At 32.5% G+C, this 24,967-nt stretch overlaps 1 protein-coding gene across 2 annotated transcripts in view; it reads left to right on the top strand.

Moving 5' to 3' along the window:
* Positions 1-24,967, top strand: part of LOC136990349 (actin remodeling regulator NHS-like) — a 49,121-nt gene that overhangs the window by 20,156 nt on the left and 3,998 nt on the right. For both annotated transcript variants that reach the window (XM_067288739.1, XM_067288738.1), the window contains exons 2-4: positions 20,668-20,933; positions 23,047-23,292; positions 24,263-24,924. In XM_067288739.1, coding sequence (XP_067144840.1) covers positions 20,668-20,933; positions 23,047-23,292; positions 24,263-24,924 — 1,174 coding nt within the window. The remainder of the gene's footprint in view (positions 1-20,667; positions 20,934-23,046; positions 23,293-24,262; positions 24,925-24,967) is intronic.

Raw genomic sequence — 24,967 nt, 5'->3', positions numbered from 1 at the left:
CATTCGATTAACCGTAACGATAACGCCGAAACGTCCGGAGAGAGAGAGACGTTTTGGGCTTTTGTAAGTTTAATAACTGGAATAACCACGTATAAACCAAAAACTATTTAGAGAAGAGATTAAATATCCGATTAACCGTGATGCCAGCAGCAAAGTATTTGGCAAGAAAGAGATATTTTCGACTTTGTTAAGTTTAATTTAGAGATTGAATCGATGTTTTTCTATAGATTTACAACAGGGAAGAAGGAGGAGGAGGAGGAGAAGAAGGAATTTTCTCTGGAAGAATTTTTTTATGTGTACTTTTTAAGGTTTATTTTACGATAGTTTTGTGCCCCATCGACCGTTTTCTTTCCATGTTACTCTTATTTTTTATTACGATCGATAGAAAAGAGGTACTGCTAATATCTTGATCTCTTCTTGGATAAAATGCAATTGCACAATGATATATCTGTGCAATTTCTGATATCTTTCTTCTGGTATCTAAATAAATAGCAAACTTTTACACCTTCTAAGTGTCCAGTGTTCAACTTTTTGCTGTCTTTTCCAATATTTTACATCAAATTTGGACACATTTTGTCTCTGAAACACGCGTTTATACGTATAAACATGTATCTGATAGAGTATGTAACACTACAGCCTTATCTGGTATGATCTGTAAAACTATATCCTGTATCCTGTAGAGACTGTAACACTCTATCCTCTATCTGGTAGGGCCTGTAACACTTCATCCTCTGTCTGGTAGAACCTGAACACTACATTCTCTATCTAGTAGGGCCTGCACTCGTGAAATGTAGGGCTTATCTAAACACTACAATCTACTTTATCACGAGATAACTAAGATGATAGAACCACCCCTCTCTAAAAGCCATAAAAACACACATTTCGCTTTAACTTATATAACTATTTTACGTAAAAGCTAAATTTTGGGGCCTCCTGACCGGGGCCCTTGCTGGTATTTGGGCTTGCCCCTTAAACTTTATCTCGATCGTTGTTTCTTTTAGACACTAAAGTAAAAAAATTCTGATCTACTTAACATAAGTCAATGCTACTACAGTATTAATTATGTACACGATCTTTATCGTATTGTATTATAATTCTGAACGGTTATTAACTTCAATATATAAATATTTATGGTGCACTTAAGTACACTAAAATTGTAACATAAAAACTTAACTCCTGGCTGTACAAACTATTCGACATTTAAGTACTGTGTACTGTTTAGATAAGGTCAATTTACTTTCATCATGACGTCAAGTGATACGTTTGCATGTATGTACATAGTAATATAGATTAAGTTATCAGTACACTAATTACGTCACAAAATCGCTCACTAATCACTGTTCTTCTTACTTTTTCAGACAGTGAAGCCAAAATTTAGTAAATTTTATACCCTAAACTGGCCCAAAATCTATTGGAAAATGTACAAGAATCTGTTTAAAAAATTAGCTGAAAATTTTTGTCTGTTTATTTTGGAAATTGGGCTAAAATTTGTTAGGAAAAAATCGCTTTATAGTCGAATTTTCCAAAATAAATCACGAATTTGGGAGAATTAAGTCAAAAAATTCGCAAAAATAAAGAAAAATTAGGTCAAAATAAACTCGCCAAATTTTCTGGAACGAAATCAAAAATATTACCGAAGAAGTTTTCGGTATGCAGGTCAAAATTAAAACAAAAAATGAAGATTTTACGTGACAAAAACTGATTTTTTCATGTGAGAACCGACTAAAAAAATACCCGAATCAAAATTTAATTTTATCAAAAATTAATTCAGAAAATTAAAAAAAACCCAGTTAAAAAAACAGCAGACACGACAATTTTTCCTCGAAAAATGCAAAAAAAATTAATTTAAATATCGTGGGTAGGAGTGGCATTAAGGCCACAGACGGTTGTCCTTTATAGATCAAGGTAATGGAAATGCATTATCCTTGATAAGTGATCTGCAATTCAAAAATTGGCGGAGGTCAAAGGTCACTCTGCCAAGTACGGACATCTGATAAAAGTGAAAAGATGGACACGACTATTAGCACGGAAGTAATTAAACATGTTTGCGTGTAATGACTTTAATGATGTTAAAACTCCTTATCTACTGTCAATGACCCGTATCTATACTTCACTTTTCACCTTAAGTATGTTTCTCATCTGCATTTTCGCAGGGGTTTGACACGATGACACGCGATAGGAACGACCAAAAAACACAAGGGGGAGGAAAAAAAGAATACGGAGAAAGTCTGGATGCGAAATTACTTGGTGATGACTCACGTGATAATTTGATACGTCTGGGAATCAATATCGTGAATAATAATCCGCTTAATTTTTATGTTTTTGCTTCCTTTTCAATAGCTTTCAACCTGTCTTAAGTGTTTCTTACGTCACTAATGACCCTGTCTCTGATTGAGACGTCATTCTGTCACGTGCTGCTACAATAGTAATGGGTATAAAGGGGTTTACAGTGGGAATTGTTAGTATATTTGCGAATAACATAGCTCGTCTAATGACACTCAAATAATAATGGATTATACTTGTATAATCAACACATAACATAGTCTCGAAATGAATTATGAGTAGTGTTGGCTATTGTATCGTATGCTACTATAGTAACAACTGTGTAATCATTGTTACGTTACCATAATGACACGTATAAAGTATAAATATAACTTTTTTGTTAGTGTACAGCGTGCTACTATAGGAATAATGGATAGAAGTTGCGTAACATATTGGTAATATAGTTAAACGTAGTTTACTAATGACACACTCCCTTATTGAGACGTGTATAAGTGTATGCTACTTTAGCAATAATGCACTGTAAACGGATTTAAACATATTTAAGTGCTACTGAAGGAATAATATATAAAGATTATGTGTATAGAAATCCTGTGGTAGCATTTGCGAGAAGCAATGGACTGAATGGTCAAAATTGTTAATATACTTGAATATAATGCGCGTTAACTTACTATTGTTCCTATAGTAGCATTTCATTGCATGCTACTATAGTAGACGTTATTTAAGAGGAATTTAATCACAGTATTGATAGAATTATGAATATAATCTTTGGTATTTTATCTCATACTACTACGGCAATAATAGAGGTTACGCAATAGAAATTGTTAGTGTAATAGCACACCTAAGACAATAGCATTATTGTTCAGAGATATGAGGATAGTTGAGTTATGAGTATAGTATTTCCCCTATTATAGAATTTTGTTACTGTAACAGCATCTAAGAAGTAAATATTTAACAGTTCGACTCCCCTTGAAAGGAAACTAATAGCATCACGCCGAATTGGTTTAATAATTCGATTAACCGTGAATATAATAAGTAAAAGCAAGTCTTCGATTAACCGAGTCTACCCTATTTATAAATAACGTATATTCGATTAACCGTGATAGCAACCCTTATTATAGAATCTTAAGAAGCGAATATTTAACAGTTCAAAAGAATACCGATTTAAACGAACAGAACAAGTTTTGCTGCTATAATAGCATACGTTTCACGCCGTAAAATATGCATAAAAAATTGATTATAATCGCATTAAGAACGATAAAAATAACGTTTTTATTTAATTAACATCAAGTATTTTGTAACGGAAATAGTAATAAATTAACGTTACGCTTTAACAAACTACTAAAAACACACACACACACACACAAAAAAAAAAATTGTTAATGTAATTGTTTTAGGCGATTGGTAGCATGTTTTAGATAATGGTAGTAGTATAGTTACGCTTTTTCTTTTGTTTTTGCCATGGTAACAGTGCTATCTTTTACACTCTTTGACAACTTGAATGGAAATTTATTGCTAGGGTAGCACTGCAAAAGTTGGTCAAGGTAGCTAAAGAATGAAGTTGCGTGGTCTGTGTTCTCGTGTGAACGTTTTATGCAACCATAAAGAAAATTTGACTGTAAACAGTTGAGTCAAGGCCCTGCTAATATATAACACGGGCAAACAAATCTCTAGAGGAACAATAATAGTCCTATAGCAGTATTGCTTTGCAGTTTTCTTTCTAGTCAATCCTATTTCGATACTGCTACGTCAACAAAGTAGAAAGGTTTTTAGGAAATAAATAAGGAAAAAGAAGAAAAAACCTACTACTACTGATCACGTGACACAGAAACCACCCATAAACTGAGGGTGTGCTACTTTTTTTACTTCCTAAAAGGCATAAAATTCCAGAAAATTGTCTGTAATTAATAAATAAATATATCCTGAGTTACTCTTAGTTGAGTTTTTTTAGGCTTCTTAAAGTTGTAAATATCCATTTCGTGTTATAAAAAGTCAATTTAAAAAAATAATAAATGTTAAAAAATGCAAATACAGTATTTGGTTTTATAAAATAAAAATTGCTCATTTATTAAAAAAGAATTTAAATATTTATAATTAATTTTGTTAAAATGAAATATCCGAATTTTTTTTAAAAAAAAGTCAAAATATTTAATTTTTATTTTTGCATTTTTTAAAATGAATTTTTTATTATTAAAAACGTAATTAATTTTTTAAAAAATTCTCGAAATTGAGTATCTTTTATTGTTAAAATTGACATTTTAAGAAAAGTCAAAAAAGTCAATTTTATATCAATCAATTTCAACAAGGGAAGAAAATGATTATTACTTTTTTTATTGTTAAAATTGATTATTTTTTTTTCTATTGTTGAAATTGATTCATATAAAATTGAATTTTTTTTGACTTTTATAAAAATGCCAATTTTGTAAATTTGTGAAATTGAAATAATTATTTTATTTCCTTTTTTTGAAAATTATAATTAAAAGTTAATTTTTCTCCTTTATAAAATACGTATATATAAATAAATAATTAATTATTAAATATAATTTTTTAGAATTAAATTGATATCGAATGTCGATTATATCGCAACTTTTTTCATTTTTTAGATTGAAATTTTAACTAAATTGATATAAAAAAGGGTCAAGTATATTCCACTAATTATAAAATCAAACAATAGAATTGAGTTACTTAATCATTATTATTAATTTAAGAATTCTTAAACGGTTTCTTTTGCTTCACACTCGAGAATAATGAATAAAAGACAAAAGTTAAAGTGATTTTTATGTTTTATTTTTATTTTATTTGATTTTTTCATCCCAATAGAAAGAAGTAGTGTGAAACAAAAGAATCTTCTCTTCTCCCTTGTTGCCCTCTAAGCCGGACTTATTAGCAATTTCCTTGTTTCGTAGGGAATTTAACTTTATAGTGCTTCACTTCCTTACGCTTCTCGTTATTTCCCTGCGGGATGTAATTTGTTAAGAGCATTATTTCGCATTTTTCAAAAATTGCTTTTTATTTTTAGATTATTATTGTTAAGGTCTGTTGTTTCACTAAGCAAAATAAATAGAAATTTACATTTTTTCATGAATTTTTATATTTTTTTAATTATTTCCTTTATCATTATACTGCTTTACTGTTTTACTTATTTTTATACTGCATTAATTCCCTATTTTACCTCTTTTATACCGCTTAATTAGCTTTACTCTTAATGCTTTTATACTACGTCGTTCTTATAGTAAAGTAGTATTAAAAATAGTAAAATTATTTACTATTTTTATACTACTTTACTACTTTGTACTATTATTACACTCTGTTTTATACTACTTCATTATAATATTTTCTACACTGTTTTACTGTTTTATACTACCTTTTTACTGCTTATATTGTTTTTTTACTAATTTATTTTTACTGTTTTACTGCATTGTACTATTTTTTACACTATTACTTTCATACTATTTTACTATTTTATACATTGTTTTACTGCTTTTATACTAAACTAAATTTTTATATACAGAAATTTTTATAAAATTTAGTTAGATAATAAGACGATTTTCATGAAAATATGAAACTTTCTCTGAAATTTATGTATTGTATTTCAAAAGAAATATAATACATATATTTATTCTTTAGAAGTTGATACTCCCTTTCTTGACATGTATAACACATAGGGTCGTAAATATTAATGCTGATACATACATTTCAAATTACTACACAGTGAAATCGATCCTCATTCCACTTAAATCGCTTCTTTAATCTTTTGAAATCTTAAAATATATTTTTAAAATGTAATCCTTTTTTAACGATAAAATACATTTTAAAAAGTACAATTTTTTTTTCGTAATATTAAAATAAAAATTAAATTTTAAAAAGTGTATTCATATATTTTCAAGAAAAGGCAATGAATCAATTCTATATATTAAAAAAAAAAAATTCGGTTAAAAAATTTAAAAAAAAATTGTAAATATTCAATTTCATAATTTTCTTTTTTGAAATTTATTTATTTTTAATTTTTAAAAAAACGCAAATAATCTATTTCAAAAATTGAAAATTATTTGCATTTTTTAATTGTTACGAAATTGATTTTTTTGCATTTTTTTAACAATTAAAATTTTAAAAAAAGCTTTTATGAAATTGAATATTTAAATTTTCACGAAATTGATTATTTTTACGTTTTAAAAAAATACAAAAAGGGTGAAATTGATTTTTTTTATGTTAAAAACTAAATTAATTATTTAATAAGGAAATAATAAACCAATTAAAAATGCCGTTTTAAAATCGAATTTATAACTGATTTTTGTAAAATAAATATAATTTATTATTTTTTTAAAGTAGATTAATTTAGAATTATTTTTTAATATACGTAAATGTTTTTATTTAGAGTTTAAATTCTGCTTCTTTTATTGTAATAATAATAATAAAAATAGATTAAAAAGGGATATAAAATTAAAAATAACTCGACCCAATTAAAAAATAAGATAATAATCTATTCTTGTTTGCTTTCTATGTTTATTATTTACTTTTTTTTGTATTATTTTTTTTAGAAGGGACGAAAATAAAAGTTTTAAAGAGAATAAACCGAATTTTTTTTATTATTTTTTTACTTTTCGGACAATAAAATCTTAGTTTAACGATTGAGTAAATGCCTTTTTGTCTGACGTGGAGTGTTTTCTAGTGTTTTTAGCCTTTCTATCACAATTGAAGTGTTACAAAGCAACCCTTAAAGCTACCAAAACACTATTCATTCTCAATCACTCAGCACTTAAGCTGGCTTTTCTGTTGTTTCTAAAGCAGTATCTTGAGAGTTGAATGTTTACTTTTGTTAACGATTTTGTGTAATTAGTAAAAATTTTAAAAAAGAAGAGGAAAGGAAGCTCTTGATGTCGGGTGGTCTTTACTACTTCCATGTCTCTTACAGTAACAAATTTTGTGTAAAGAAAATAGGGGTCCTCGACCCCATCAGAGGTAGATATCTACTTACTCTGTCAACTCTAGACGACTATATATGGTAGAAGCGATTTAAGTGTAACCCCTGATTCTAAATATACTGCACGTGTGTCTGTCCTCTGTCGGAATGTCACGAGATGCTGATATCTTTACCCCGAGAGCACCTTCATTTTTTAAAATCATATGCTGGTGAGGGAGACTTCCTCAGAATACCCTCGTACAATGTTATTGACGGATAAATTGTATGAATAAACTTTATCTTGCCTCCTATATTGGGGTGGGGTGTCGTGTGTTGTCACTACGTATTAAAGAACGGTGATATTGATATATATTTTAGCATGTTCATGATAATCTTCTAGATAATGATATATTAATGAAGGATATGAGTGAAATTTGCAAATTTGTTGTGTATGATTTGATCTGTTTCGTGTTTAAGGGGGGTTGGAAGTGGAATAGAGGTATAGGTAAGCTTATTTTATACCTTAAAATATATAATTTATTCAAATTTTTGCGAGTTTCATCGCTCTAGATCTAGTTTCATATTTATAGTTAGAAGCTAGAAAGTAAGGAAAACGTGTACAGATGATATACTGTCATTGCTGTATCGAATTTCTTCGCTGTTTACGAATATTTTGTTGAGTATATCCACGTTTAACTACGTTAAAATTGCATTGAACACATACAAATGCAACTTTCGAGCATAGTTTCCAAGATAAAAGCATTTTCTGTGAGGTGTTTAAACAAGTTAATGCATTGTTCAACATTTAAACACGCAGAAATCTATTCACTAACTAAACATAAGTGTCCGAAGCACTACAGAGGTAGGTGAAATTTAAAATGAGGACGATATAGACCTGTTTCTTTGTGTTTTTCTGCGTACATCTGTTTAAATACACTAACTATGCCCTGTCTTAACTGAAGGAGCTGTGTCTATATTTCTTTTTCGCACTGTTCCACCAACCACAAGTAAAAAAAATAAGTATAAAAACAGTAGATCTACAGAGGGAACTGTTTATATTTATGAGATAAGAGCTAAACTTGTTGAAATGAGAATAAATCGTTCCTTCTGAGCTTCCTCCTGGATGGATGCTACTCCTGAATGAATATCCTGAAGAAGAATCGAATTCACAACACATAAATCCTCATCTGATCTTAAAAAACCTTTGACCAAACTTAAAATTTGACAATCAATCAACCCCATAGTAGCGTAACTAATAATGGGAGGGGTCCTCGTAGAAATTCTTTAAGGAATTAATGAATTCAGGAACATAAATCAGCAAGATAATCCGATAATTTAAGGCTATAAAAAAACAGGAAAAATGCTTTCCTCCTTAAGGATCCTTATCCTAAGTGTGTGGACGTTATTAGAGATACTAATGAAGTGTTTCCTCTGTGTCGCTGATTGGTGCGATATTTTATACTGTATCTGAACAGGAAACAAAGCGAGTATATAGTAGTTGACATACTTAGTTGCTGTGTGCTTCCCACGATGCTACTGTTGTAACAATCAGTCAGGAAAGGTCGGAAAAATTTCCTAGAAAGCTTCATACGTGATACGTGATACTAAGGAATGCAGTCGAATGACGACAATGTACACCAATGAGCTACTACCTGGTGTTGAAGTAGTGTTTAGTGGGATAAACTTTAAGGTACGACGAACTTTGTCAAAAGATTTTTCTCTCTCGTTAATCTACTTTTAAGCTTGTCAAAATAATTCTTGTCATGTCTATAGGGATTGAATTTGCCACTTAGATCAAAGTTTTCCAGTTTTAAATTACCTCTACTTTAAGTCTAGACTTGTGTGTTAACGAATAAAATCAATCTTTATTTTTGTAAATTGTGCTTATTATATATTGAATTTTCGCTTATTTTTAGGGGGGTATTATATCTTTTTTTACTTCGTCACTTGTTTACTATTAAATGGAGACCACTATTAGTTGCGTAGTAAAGCGTTTAGATAGATATTCCCCTCGAATTTATGTATATTTTTACCTTAATTCTATTTATTTTTACAGTTTCCCCCCTAATTTCTGTAGAAATCTGTATCAAAAACTAAATTTACCTTTCACAGTTTAGCATTTATCACCTTAATTTGAGGGATATTTGGGGGGGATTTCACAAAAAATACCTCGAATGTTGGTAGATTTAGGGGCCTTAAGAAATTCTTTATATCAAACAACGTGACTCATAACTATTAACTGACTCATAGAAGAGATATTAAGCTTTCAATTGAAGAATATTATTGAAACCTACGCTTAAATTAAGAGGTAGGAGCTCGTTCTTCACCCCCCTTCCCTCTAAAAAAAAAAGGTAATAAAAAATGCAATTACATTGTTGTTAAAGTAGTAAATGCATCAATGTCATCTAAGGAAAGATATGATACGATAAAACATTTTATCAACACCGACTTATCTGTGAGATTTAGACATGAAAATCTACACAGGAAAGGGGCCAAACCTGTGATTCACGATAACGACTCTCACATAATCATGTGTACGTGTGACAGTTCAGTACAATATGTGTGATATAATACATATATTGTGACGTAGACCTTTTTTTTTTCTTTCTTTCTTCCAGGAATTTTATCAGATTAACGGGAATTTGTTCATGTGTGATGACTATTGTTGCGTACGTAGTGTTGTGTAGCCCGTTTATAGCGTTGTATAAAGTTGTAAATTTCTTAATTATTTTGTATTATAGCTAATTGTACTGAATAACCTTGTATTGTTTACTGGCTTTATCATGTGTTTTCAACGTGTTGCAGTTGTGTAACTGCTTCTGTAATCGCGAATGGGGCCGGGATAGTCGTAAATATAAGGCCCTAACGTCCATAAGAATAAACGAATTAATTAAATTTTGGGGCCCTTTGCGTTTAAGGCAAGGTCAAAGGGCACACTACTTACGAGCAATATTTTTAAGCTTCGTGAGCCGCATTTCTCCAGCTTCATCTCTTAAACTTCACGAAGAGATTCGCTTGAAAAATGTGATTTGTTAATAGCTTCGTGAGCCGTATTTTCTAGATTCGTGAGCCATATTTTCTATAATTTTTTTTCCTGAATTATATTCTGCAATTTCATTTTTATAAAACTGTAAAGGTTCACAGCGTTTACAAGAAAGAAGGACGTGTGAAGGTTCAATAAACTTTCTGTTTGAGAAAATGGAGGAAATTTAAGCGAAAAACTGAAAAATTTAAGCGATTTTTCGCAAGGAAACATATCAAATTTCCTTATAAAACACCGCAGAAAATGCAGTTATGCAGAAATTTGCTGTGTTTACCAGTGTTTTTGACTCCATAATCGCAATTAAAGCATGGAAAAATTAACAGAATTCTCGAGAATTACATGTTTTAAGTGAAAAACTGAAAAATTTAAGCGAGTTTTCGAGCAAATTTCCTAAAATATCTCGCAGAAAATGTGAGATAGGCAGAAACTTGGCTGTGTTTACACGAATTACAACCCGATAAAATCTAGAAAAATCAGCAAAATTCTCGACTATTACAAGATTTTAATGGAGTCGGATAAGAAAAATTCGAGTTTTACTGTCAATTCTTCACTTAAAATTGGAAAAATTTCTTCAAAAACACTACCACTCTCTTTAATGAGCCACAGAAATAATTAGAAAAATTACAACTTTATTTTATTTTATTTTTTTTCCTTTAAAGTCCCAAGAACTTGGACGAGATCCATCCTGTATGTCTGTCCGCATTTATTACCTGAAAAGAAATGAGAAACTGTCTCTTAGAACTGTTATCTGTCACACTTCCACTCAACAGATCACAAGATGAATGAACACACAAGCTCCACCCCTGTCATGTGGACTTATTCTCTGAAATATTAATCTTGATCCCTTGAATTTTCGTGATCACAACAAGCACATTTCCTCCTTAAAAATAAAATCATTTTTAATCTTTATAAAATTCATATATTTCCTATGCAACCATAGGAACAATTCACTGATTAATTAGGTCATATCCTGCGAAAGGGGGGGGAATTGTTGTTGTCACGTGTTGTAGACAATGTAATTTTTTATGTTTCCTGTTAATTAAAGTGAAATTCTCATTGTATATTTACGTCAAGTTTTAAATAATAATTGTGTTTTGAGTGAAGTGCTACCTTCGTAATAATAGAAAGTGTGATCTATTATTATTTTCTATGGATTTTCCTCATTAAACTTCAACCGAATTAATTACCATTTGTTCTCAATAAAGTAAATGTTGCGATAAGAGAATTATAAAGTAGCGGACAGACACGCTGACTAATTAACAAAGGCTATTTTAAGTAGGGAAACTGCTGAATAGTTTACAGATTTTATCGCCCTAAAAAAAATAATAATAATAAAAAATGGAAGATTCTGCCACTTTCCTCATTAAATTAAGTAAATTAAGACGAGAGGATGTTAAATTCGGATAATTGTACATAAAATGCAACATTTGAAAATGCTAATTAACGAATTTTAATTACGTTTAAGCAGTTTTTTACGGTGTAATCGGGGATTTTTTCCGTTCATCCTGTCGCTTTTTTTTATGGGGCAACTCGCTGTTATCCGACATTCTAACGCGATTTTTTAATGTAAATTAGTTAAAATTATTCATTAAATGTAAACAATTTAGTAGAATTTTCTTAAAAACGTATTTTTTCAGCAATTTTTTTATGTTTTTACCACAAAAAGTAACGAGTTTTTACGCGAAAATTTTACAGCTTTAAGTTAATTAACAGCGAAGTGGACGACCATTAAATGAAATTCGACGTGATTAAAATTATTTTTAATTATTATTTAAGCGGATTTTATCCTTTATTTTATAAATAAATTTCTCGAATTTTTCTTTTTTAGAAACAAAAATAAATTTAGATAAGATCTTGATTTAATCTGAACAGGATTCGTTATCAGGGGATGAATCTCGATGCTTTTCTAAATGAATTTTAAGGAAGGTTAGCCGAGATTTCAACAAATGAAACCGTCAGAAATCTTCAGAATTTATTAAAAAACAGCATAAACAATCATTAACTTAACCCACTTTACCATTAAACCATTAAAGGTAAGCTTAAAGTCGAGCTTTCCAAGAATTCATGCCCTGGAGGTAGCAATTTTCTTAATGGTTGAATCGACAAAAAATTAGAGAGAAATAAAAGATCGGTCCGTATCATTTTTTGCCTGGGTCAAAGGTCAAGTTTTAGCCCACCTGCGAACGGGTATCACATTAAAAAAAGTTAAATTCTTGCGCGATTTTCGACAGGATATCGGTAGGAAACGATGATTTCGAATGTAATTTTCTCTGCCACGCTGATTGACAAAATTGCCTCTTAATGCTAAACACGTATTGGAAGTGACGTATGTTAGAAAGAATTTTCAACACTGGAAAGTAATTGTACTCATGCAACGTGTTCTACTCACTCAAACTTGGGGTCAGTGACTTGGCTTTTGTTTAACTTCGTCTTATAATTTGGTAAAGATTGCTTGAAGTGCCCTAGTGGATTCGACTTTTACACCCTTCTAAACCCTTCTGAGAATCTCCGTGCCAGTGGTGTGAAGTGGGGTTCTGCAACTGCTAACGTAGAAACAATCGAGGCACTCTTCGGTGTGCGCCATTTTCTAAATTGCTTCGGCATGACAATGCTTTTAAATACAAGTTATTAACCAGTAACATCTGCTAAGATGCTTAATCTATTCATAATCTAACATGCAACAGCTGTTAAGTGATTATATATGTGCTACTGTCCTTTTCGGGAGGTTCTTTAACGTGGTTTTTTTGGACTTTTCATGTGGAATTTTTAGGGCCTCTCATGTTAAAATTTATCATTAAATGGTGGCATGGAAGGTCTGACACCAGCCAAAACTACAAGAAAAAAATAACTAGCGAGTAGATTTATTTATAAAAGTAGTTACATATGCTACCCTTGTAACAAATCTTAAATTATGAAACTAGTTCCAGAGAATTCTTATTCCGTAAAATGCCCGAGAAGTAATAAAATTTACTTAAGAGCAGAGATTTTCCTGATAAAGGAAATGCTGTGTCGGGTTAATGCTGTTACAGGAACAAACTAACAGATGAGGCAAGTGAAGAGAGTGACCTTAATGTGTTTAGCTATTTAAAAAAAAGGGGGGAGGAAACCAGCGAAATCAATTTTGTTACTACATTAGCACTTTGCCATCATCAGGGATGCGACAATAGAAGAGTGTAGCAAGAAAAATGCGTGTTAAAGCTTCGCTTCCATTCCCAAAAAAAGAAAATCTATTTTTATTATAGTCTGGGAATTTTCTAGATACGAAAAAAAGGGGTCATTCTCCAACAATTTCGTAGATTTTTCCATTGTCTACACGACGTTAATGCGTCATATTGCACATTAACAACAGGATACACACGAACAATTGGCTGGTGTAACTTAAACGCCATTTTTTTTAAGCAACTACAAGCGGTTAAGGCGAGTGTTTTCTGTAAATTTATTTGAGAAACTAAATATATTTATGGATTCTTTCCATGTTTTCGGGTAGTTCAGATGGTTTTTTAAGTTATGGCACCATTTATTTGACCATGTGACAGCTCGCATCGATGAGGAAAGTCGGAGGATCCTAGTAAAATGGTTCTTGTACGTCACGTCTTCTTACGATTTTCTACGTTTGACGAACTTATGATTGATGTATCCTGAGGCTTGTGAACTTATGATTGACATGTATCCTGTGAAAAATTGAAGTTTTGCAGCACGATTTCTTCATGTGAATAAGTGCAGCATGTTATTAATCTACTCCTTGGGTTTGACCTCACCGCTAATGTGAAAATATGCAACACTTCGGCTAGAAGAATTCCGCGTTAGGAAGGTATTTATGAAAAAAATGTGCTTATTAATTGTAAATTAGGGTATGATATCCGTTAGTCTATATACCATATGCTCATTAAAGTATGTAAATATAATGCGTGACCTAATTAAGGGATCGTGTTACATATAGGGCACGCACATTTTAGCTCTTGTTAGTTTATAATAAATTAATACGAGCTGAAATGGTGATGATGCTGAAGAGCTGGATGATGATCATTCATCTCTTTAGCATCATCCTCCTTAAATTAATAAGAGCTAAAACGTGCATAGAACTTTGATGATGCTGAAGAGTGAGATGATGCAATTTTTCTTCGTGGGGGATTTTTATAATGCATAAAACACTTGGTTTTTCATTAATTAATGCAAAATAATACTTTAAATTAAATTTAGACGAGTAAATCCCATTATCTACATTCAGAAGTAGATAGAAAGACGACATACCCTCACGAGATATAACTTCACAAGACACGAGAACGTTTTATATTGTGTTTCCTCCCTTTATGTAACCGAAAATATCATTTATATACAGAAAAATTTTGATATTTATTTATTTTAACACACTCCAGTGTTAGAAGCGCGCTCCCTTAAGAGGTATTCTCTTCTTTTATCATTCGTCTCCTCTCTCCCCTTTTGTGAGAATATCGTGAGTTTACTTTACTTCGGCAACTATAACAATTGTCGATACTCGAGCAGAATAAAAACTTTCATAAACACTCTCTCAAACGCTTAAGAGAGCAACGAAAGGGTGGCCATCTGTTGAATGCTCTGTATGATTTACTGTCGAGTGCAGAAGGTCACCACGACTTAACTTTGCTGATACCATTGAAGATGGAGGACCTCTCCTGTTCTCACGACACACGTAAACATTAATCATACAGAAATCACCACTTCTTAATAGCAAGACGTGTAAGCTATTACTATTATTACTAAGAAAAATGCAGTTAAAATTAAAAGAAAAATCCTGAATCTCCATCCTCATCCCCCGTCTCCGGATGAGGAGCAATTCATCTAGATGCCTGTCAGATTCGTTCTATGGGATTCGGATATTGGAAACTGGGGGGGGGAGAGTTTTTCTTGTACACGTAACAAATCTTAAGAGGCACACCTCTCGAAAATACATGCGAAGACCACACCTTCTCTATGATAAAATAATGTGGCCTCAACTCGAACTTGAATCATTAATTTATATGAGATTAAGGGACTGATATAAATGGGATGCCCCTTTTTTGTAGCCTTTTCTAGGTTTAATTAAGATGAAAATCTTGTTATCTGCGAATGGCTGTAATTACTTAAATTAAAGGAATCTTCTGCATTAATTTAGCAGGATTACTGACTTCCTTAATGTTTTAGTAGGCGATCAATCTTCTGTCGCATTTTCTCGAATGCCATAAAACGTTTCGCTGTAAGAGCGGAAATTGAGTAAAAATCAAAGATCGAAAGACGTTTAGGTTTACGTACGGGCTGTCAGAACGTCTGACATCCTCACAAATGCTCGAATGTACAATCAATAAGCCGTTAAATTGAAGTTTTGAGCATCTTACAACTTAATTTTTAGTAAAAATAAAACAGGAGAAGATTCTTTTTTTTTTCTTTTTAAACTATAGCTCGACACGTCCTTTACGAGGCTCCTCCAACTCTGTACTTCCTCACGGGTGTCTGGATCTACCCCAAAATAACAAAAGTATTATACTAACCTGTTACACTTCCAACCTGCGTTGAAAGGGCCGAGTGCATTACCCTTTAGAAAAATCACACTGGGGCGAAATTTTATCCTGAATTAACAACACCAGCCCTGAGACCGAAGGGGAATAAACAGGTTTCTCTCGTGAAACAACTCGCATCTTGTCATTGGGCCCTGGGGCTCAATAGCGGTCCCTTTCATCTAGCTACCGCTGTGGCCCATAGCCTCTTACTATACCAAGTGTTTTTTTTTTCCTCTCTCTCTCTCTCTCTCTCTTCCTCTTCTTCCTACCGAGGCATTTAACTTTAAGAATTTATACCTGGAGGATAAGATACGTCTTGTAACCTACCATCCAGGTGTATTTGTTTGCTCTTATTAAAAAGTAGAAGTTACTCGATTTACTTTTTTTTGTGTCACCGTTAACGAGTAGACTCAATTATGGATGATATTGTTAACGGAATTTTTATCGTTATGATAATGATAAGGGTTGGACGTGATACCATTTTATTATACTGATTATGCTGATTTACTGTTGGATATGCACATCTGGTGCTACTAAAAAAAAGGGAGCGAACACATTCCAAAATTCAGAACTTACACCGAATTGATTTTACTTTAGAGCAATGCTTGTCTCCAGAGTTATTAATATATATATATATATATATATATATAATATAACAATATATATAAATTCGTTTTGTTGATTTAGAGACAAGCAACGATATCCTGCAATCACCTGCAACACGATTAATCGATCGATGATTCATCTATCGTAAACGTTGCCGATCGATTGGTTATTACCTATAAATTGCCCTTATAAATTTCTAGCTACTATAGTAATAAACAGGCTAGCGCCATCTATCGGTTTGACCTATTATTTATTTTAAGCGGTTCCTTGCAATTCGGGCGTTGAATAAATAAACATTTCAACGCGTAGAATTACAAAAGGATGGTGAAAATTTCTAAACATCCCTCCCCCTTGGTAAGCGTCCAAACGTGAAATTGATATCATCAGATATAATTTAAACTGTTATAAACTAACCCCCCCCATCTGTTGCTACTTTTAAAATCTTGCTTAGCAGTTCAAGGACGGTTTAAACACCCCTATTTTCGTATTGTTTCCTTCCATTTTTAAGTGTTATAAAAATGTTTTCTAGATATAATTTCCGATGGACTATAACCTTATAATCTAAAGTTTAAGGTACAGATATTATTTACATAAGGTGATGAATTAATTTCTTAATATTTACACGAGATTAATACTTAAAAAAAGCAAGCGTAATGAAATTTTAATTCGATGAAAATAATTAATTGTAAATTTACATATATAGATGGTATTGCTGGAGATACTGTTTCAAGTTTATTCTTGCTGGAAAGTTCATTCAAACAATGTAATTAATATTTGTAAATTTCAATAATTAATTTATTTCATTGAAATCGATTAAAAATTACGTGAAATGAACAAAAATTAATTACATCAATTTCACATAATTCTATTATCTGACGTACTTTTCAATAATACAAACAAACTGTATTGCTGGAAATACTTTTAATAATAATAATAAACATACACGACATTCGCTACGCTGTGAACAGAAGACACAACTGGAAGACACCTGGTGAAGACATTCACAACTTCTGGTACAAAAAAATTTACATCATTGCACCAGGAACTAGCTAAATATCTAACACGCATCATCATCAATCCACAAGACATGCCAAATTTTCTTATTCAGGGCATCACCTACATGAAACCTAACAACAACAATACCACAGACCCCACACAATACAGACCAATTACATGTCTTCCAACACTCTACAAATTATTGCAAACAAAATATACAAACATGTTGAAGAACACGACATTCTTACGGAATAACAAAAAGGTTGCCGTAGAAATCACAGGGGGTGAACAGTTACTCATAGATTCAGTCATTCTCCGACAAGCACACAAACAACACAGAAACATACACATGGGATATATAGAGTACAGAAAAGCATTCGACAGCGTTCCACACAGTTGGCTGCGGAACGTGATGATGATAAAGCAATAAACACAAACGCATATGTCGTCCCAGTACTCACACATTCTTTTGGAGTTATACATTGGACTCACACAGATCTCGAGCAACTCCAAAGGAACACAAGAACAACACTTACTAAGCATAATCAACATCATCCTAAATCCGCCACAGAAAGATTAACCCTTTCACGTAAAGATTTCGGACGTGGCTTGATAGATAGTCGAATGCTTCACTACAAACAAATACAGTCACTGCGAGAGTTTTTCTACTAAAAACAAGAAACATCACAGTTACACAAAACAGTAACTCTAGCAGACTTGAACAACACACCATTAAATTTACACTCACAACATATGGACACGACACGACATATAAAAAGCATAGACACCGTTAAGCAATCGTGGGCTCAAAAGGCACTCCATGGCAGGCATCCTTACGACCTGGCCCAGGATTTCGTTGACAAAACTGCGTCAAACAGCTGGTTAGCTCGGGGATGCCTCTTTGGGGAGACGGAAGGATTCATGATCGCCATGCAGGATCAGGTCATAAATACTAAAAACTTCAGAAAACATACTCAAAGATACAACACTCACAAATGACACAACACTCACAAATGACACATGCAGAAAATGTCACATCATGCCAGAAACTATACAACACATCACTTCCGGTTGCAAGCTTTTGGCACAGACAGATTATTTACACAGACATAATCAAGTAGCAAATATAATACACCAAGAGCTTGCAAAGAAACACAAATTAGTAGACATCCACGAACTATACTACAAATACATTCCACAGACAGTATTGGAAAACAACACGCACAAAATGTACTACGACAGAGCCATAATCACAGATAAAACAATTTACCACAACAGACCAGACTCCACACTCATTGACAAACACAATAAAATCACATACATTATAGACATATCCATTCCAAACACTCACAATATACAAAATACATGCACTGAAAAAGTCAGCAAGTACACAGAACTCGCCCAGGAAATAAGGCATCTGTGGAGGATGGATAGGGTGTTAATTGTACCTGTTGTTCTCTCCTCTACAAGTGTGATACCACACACACTACACAAAAGCCTGGGCACATTAGAATTGAATAGAAACACATACATCACACTACAGAAGGCCACTATATTGAATACATGTCATATTGTGAGAAAATTCCTGAATACAGACACACACACTGATACACTTCTTTAATTTCTGTTTTGGTTACTATGCCTTGACTTTGGTCCGGCATAGTATACAGCCACCGGTGTTAACCGAGTATAACCCACTAAACCCAACATAATAGCCTAATAATAATGAAATTATTCAATTAACAGATATAAATGACATTGTTTGATGTCGTTTTAGATTATTAGTATTGTTATTGCTTGAAAGTATATCCAGCAATAAAATTAACACATATTGTTGGATTTACGTTTGAAGAGTGATATTCTTTATTTTGCTTTTCAAACGTGATTGCTTTTGTATTGTTATTTGAACTGTTATTACGAAGGGGTGGTCTTTGTATCCGCGTGATTTTAATTCTCGTGACTGGCTGTGAATATTTGAATGGACGAGAGTGATTTATTTTTTTTATTTCAGCAAACAATTTTAATCAATTCTGCATTCATTCATAAAGAATTACGTTGGAAAAAAAATCCACAGATCAATAATGAGTTTATAAATATTAATAAATGTGTAAATTATGTTTATCAAAAGCTAAATTTAAGTCGGATTTGTGTGTGGTTGGGTGCTTTTTAACTTATTCAATTTGATAGAAACGTGTCTTCAGGTAAATTACCTAAAAAATTGTTAAGAAGCAGAAGGCGTTGCCTTTAATGGCAGGTGGTTTTTCCTTTTTGTCAAACAATTAAAAGGACATAAACGAATGGGGGAGAGAAACTTTATAAAGAAAAATTGGGCAACCTTTAGATAGATCTCACTTAACAAAAAGTTCAGCAGATGTTGCCTTGTAGTTTTTTCTTCTCTTGTCTTTTTTTATATTTAAAATACAGGACAGCATCACATGCCACGCTCACAAATCAGTTATTATTACTTTTCTAAATTATTTATTGTTAGGCATGTGTTTCGCTGTCGGCTTTTTATAATGCTTTACGGAAAGCATTAAAAGAACAATGCATTCGACTATTATTTGTATTTTGAATAATATAATTTAGCTCTAAGCTAAAGAATATTTTATTTAACTTTTGTATATTCAGTGAATCAGGGGGGTTTGCGTACTGCAAAAATTAGAGGGGGGAGCCCAGAAAGGTGTGCTTGGTTCTTAAATTTCTCAGCTTGATACAAAAGGGAGGTTGTTCTCACTTTTACAACGTTTTGTGAGGTTTGAAGCGGCGGGAATTTTAAAAAAATGAGGCAATTTTTTGAAGTAATTTTTGCTATTTTTACATCGCAAATAATTTATGTTAAGTGAATGTAAATAGAATAAACGGTTTATTTTTTTTTTAAAGAAAAATCTTCCTTTCCTTGAGGGTCACGACACGGAATAAATTATTATTCTATGGTGGCAACCTCGGCTCCCTTCTTGAAATTCCTGTTCGCGAACCCACCCCTCGAGCTACCTCTGACTCACCATGGGTGGAGGTGACAATTTTCGGAAGAAAATAAACTTGTTTTCGTAGAAAGACACATTTCGATAAACGTTTTAAGTAATAAATTAATTCAATTCATCAAATATTTCCAAAGGCCGTCTGTAGGTTAGCGCACTTAAAAAAAGAAATAAAAAAAACCTTGGAAAATAAAAGTAATAAAATTTGATATAAATGTAAAAAGTTGAGGTCACGTGATCAATTTGGAGTGAATCGAAGCGGACGGAATCACCCCGATAATCGTTGATTATGTCAAACATGCATGAACATGCATGAGTACAGGATATAATTCCTACTCCTTCTCTTTCCAGCTGCCGGCGATATCGATTGGTATTGTCAGGTAAAGGACCACTATATCACCACGTACGTCCAGGAAACAGACCTTATTGTATCCTCCGACCGTCCTGTGTACGTGAAACACTTGTACGAGAAAGCAGCAGCGACTCCTTTACCTCTGATCAGAGCCATTGACAAGTTCAGAACCGATGGAGTGCGAGGTTCCAAAATATTTGCAAGGACACCGGTTTTAGAGGAGACATCGAAGAAAAATAAGAACTTAGACATCGAAACGAGAAGGGTAAGTTTATAGTTTAATTATTTATTCATTTATTTAAATCATAATATACCCAACCAAAACTTAACTAGAAACACACGTCTAATTTGCATATATTTTTACTTAAAAATCCAAGTCTTTGTGTATAGAACGGACATTCCTTAGGCTATTGTTAACTGCAACTGCTCTTGTTCGAAGGGGGTAACCTTTCGTAAACCTTAACAAACAAAGGATATTGGAATTTTCAATATTTCATATTACCTTACCCTGCTTAAATTACGATAGCATGAATCAAATTTTAGTGGATGTTCGGGATGAAAAACACTGTAACTTATTCATTTGTAGAAATTTATAGATCACTTTTCCCCTGATCTATATTCGGTATGAGAGAGAGAAGCATGCCGAATTCCATGAAGTTAGAAGCACAGAATTCCAACTTTTAGTGGCCAAACTTTCGAACAGAATGCAGTAACGACCCACGTTCTGTCTTCTCAAAATATCGTTAAGTCCCTAATTAAATTCTCTTTAGAAGAGTGTAGATACAGTAGCCTCTTCTAGATAGGTCTTTACGATGTTCACTTAAATGATTTTCTATAGAATAATATATAAAGCTGGTAGATCTTAGCCGATGATGCCATTAATCCGCTTTTATCTCGAAAAAAAATCGAATAAATTAAAGCCTTCGAGTCATTCATTTTACTTAAATTTTGAATATATCTTTCTCCCTTGATCCATAAAGAAAATTACCCGCTTTTATCGTAGATTATAATCATAAAAAATATATATATATGTGTGTGTGTATTTTTATCTTTTATCATACACGCCTGAAGAGATAATCTATCTTATAAGAACGAATTAAATTTGCATGAATTTAATTTATGGTATTTAATCTTGTTTGCCTGATAAGAATTGATAATGTAGGTCATTCCGGCACACGCACGGACCAACTATTTTATAAGAATTAATAGGTAAAATTGAAAATAAGTAGTTTAGATACTTAAGGAGCAGGGGAAAAAATCACAGAGTCAGCAAAGAAAATTATTAGAATCAAGTTTTATTGCTCTACCTTAATCTGCATAAAGGTTATTGATTGAGGGTTGTTACATCCCCTTCTTTTTTTTAAAGTGGTTAATCGATTTGAAGTTGAATCACGAAGGTACCGTAACACTTTTTTAAAACTTTCTTTAAAGATTATGTTACCCCAATAAAGTTTTTACAATGGTTGTAAAACACGTACTAACATACATGCTCGGTTAGAAAATTACTGCAGAATCCCGATTTTGTGAGGCCCAGTACAAAATGGAGAGGGGGGCCTTTTCGAGATGCCGATGGCTAAGTATTAATCAAGCGTGGGACTCCCCTAAGAGTGGGGCCTTGTGAGAATATACACCCATGAAGTTAGCTGTGTAAACGAGCGAGCTGCTTCTAATTAAAGTTTGTTCGTATCTGGAAAATCTACACTTTATACATTAACTGTTAAGCCAAACAATGAGTAATTTTATGTAATTTAACGAATGATTGCGGCTATTCATCAATAGTAAAAACATAAATCAGTGAAACGACGTGGGAGGTTAAATTCCTGTAATTAGTCTGTTCAGTTCTAATGAGTTTAACAAATCTACCGATCAATTATTAATCCTAATGATTCCTGTTTCGATCGATCATAATGATTTTTTTCTTTCCTTTTTTTCCCCTTCCCTCCTTCGATCAATTCGTTGATAGGTTCGAGATCAGAAAGCAAACAACAAGGCTTCTATCAATCCGGTTAAACTTATTTTTCCTGATTCAATGCGTTTTTTTTCTAAGTTAATTTTAAACACTTTCCTTCGAATCGGCAAACGAATTCGATTAATTTAATCACATTCAACAATTCTGTGATTTAATTAATCACTTACAATCACGCTCATTTCGCGTGAGTAATTAAAGCGATTTAATCAATCGATTTCAATCAGCGCGTGATTAATTTAATTGTAATCAGTTTCAAGTGTTCGGTCGAAAGTTTTAACAATGAAATTAAAACTTGCCACGTGATTAGATTATAACGGTCAAAGGAAATCGAAACTTTTGAATTTACCAACGTCAAAGGAATCGAAAACTTTTCAATTATGGTAAATACTTTTGTTATTATTCTTTCAAGCCCGCAAGTTTCGCATTGGCACGTGATTGGGATGAACTGGAAATAACATTTTTGAAGAACGAGTGTTCAGGACCGTGTCAGACCGTGGCTCCATCTCGTGACATTATCGCAGATTTGACTCGTTTACCATCTCCAGAGGAACGGACTCTCGCCATGTCGCTGGAATATCCATCAACGGTTGTGCCCATTGATATAACAGGGAACAGTTTCCAGAGGATGTCAAGTCTTAGACGCTCTTTACTACACGTAAGTAGTTTACAACTAGGTTTTTATAACAATATAATTGCTTGTAAAAATGTTTAAACGTTAACGTAATTATGTATTGATCCGAATCCGCCACACCCATGGAGATAAAAATGCTAGTTTAATAGTAATGATTTTTTTACTGTTACGTTTATATATATATTTATTCCTGTTATTTGTATTGTTAGAATCTATTTTAGGGGATGATTTTTAAATTTTAGAAGTGTAATTTTTTTAAAAAAACGAAAAAAGTTTTAAACTGTTAACGGAAATTCTGAAATATTACAAGACTGCTTACATTTTTCTGTGTGGGGTTATTTTTAAAATTCTATACGATGAGGTTTTTTTCTCTTGTGTCGAGGAGTGCTTTATTGTTGGTTTATAAACAGGGCATTGTATTGAAGACATCATATCGTAGAGAAGTGCTTTAAAAACCTGATATTTTTCACTAGAGACGATGACCAGGTGTCTTCGCACGCTTCAAAGATGCATTGTACTACTATGTTTTGACAATTACACACAAAAAAAGAACAAATTTAAATAATAGAAAAAGAAATGTCTGAAGTGTTTTTGTTATAAGAAAAAAAATCATTTCGGTTTCTTTTAAATCGTTTTAAGTGCAGATACTGAATTTCTCTGCCGATTATTTCTATTTCTGTACACTTTCAAGCCGCGAATTGCTATGATTGAAAGGAATTATAAACATCCTGCGCTAATTACTTACACAGAGTGAATATTATGAACAAATTTAAAGGCTCGTACCGCAGCGACACGGTTGATACCATCTAATTTTTCATGTAATTTAATTAATTCTAATTTTAATTAGTGGTTAATTAGATGAAACGTTTATGAACTAAGCGATTAGATAAAGCAGAAACAATTTATTGTAGACAGGGAAATTTTCGTTTATTGTTTTATCAAAAATTTTCGGGGAACTAATTTTGTTTTATTTATTTATTTGTTTATTTTTAAGGTCGACTTTTTCATCAAACGAAAAAAGCAAAAGAAAAACAAACGAAGAAACACAATCTCAGGAAGCACGAGTAAGGAACTAGAAGAGGCCTTAAGGAAGACGACAAGCAAAGCTCTAGTAGACACTTCTTGTCAGACAGAAGAGTGTACCGAAGTCGGTTGGTTCGGAAAAATATTCAACAAAAGGAATTCTTTAATTAAACGAGAGAAAAAGTCACCCCAGGAGGAAAATAATAATGTACTTTCGAAAATAACAGCATCAGTACGAAACCGTGATAGCGTCAACCTCTTTGACTCCATCGAATCTTCTAAGTCAAGCAAAAAATCCGAAAGGAACAGTTTAGTTATTAAAGATAAAGCAGAAAGCTCCACTACGAAGAAAACGCCGTCCACTAGTAAAAGCAAGATGCGAAGCATTTTGCCAATATCTACTCTATCAGCTGCCATGACAGTAGCGGTAAAGTTGAGGCAGTGCAAGAAAAATGGCGACGATGGTAGATCGTCTAGTGGTAATTGGAGCGCGAGCAGCAGCACTCGAGTTTCTGTAGATTCGGACCAACAGCAGGTTACCTCCTCCTCTAACGGTGCATGCAGTCCATCCCAAAGTTCGCTGGGTAAAGATTCTGTACTATCCGATTACACGCCTCAGGATACAGATACAAGGTAAATATTTCTTTTACATTAATTAATTACCGTATATTTAATT

The sequence above is a fragment of the Centruroides vittatus genome, unplaced genomic scaffold (assembly GCF_030686945.1).
Source record: "Centruroides vittatus isolate TY-2023 unplaced genomic scaffold, ASM3068694v2 scaffold_907, whole genome shotgun sequence".
Classification (NCBI taxonomy): Eukaryota; Metazoa; Arthropoda; class Arachnida; order Scorpiones; family Buthidae; genus Centruroides; species Centruroides vittatus.
This window is presented reverse-complemented; position numbering and strand designations above follow the sequence as displayed.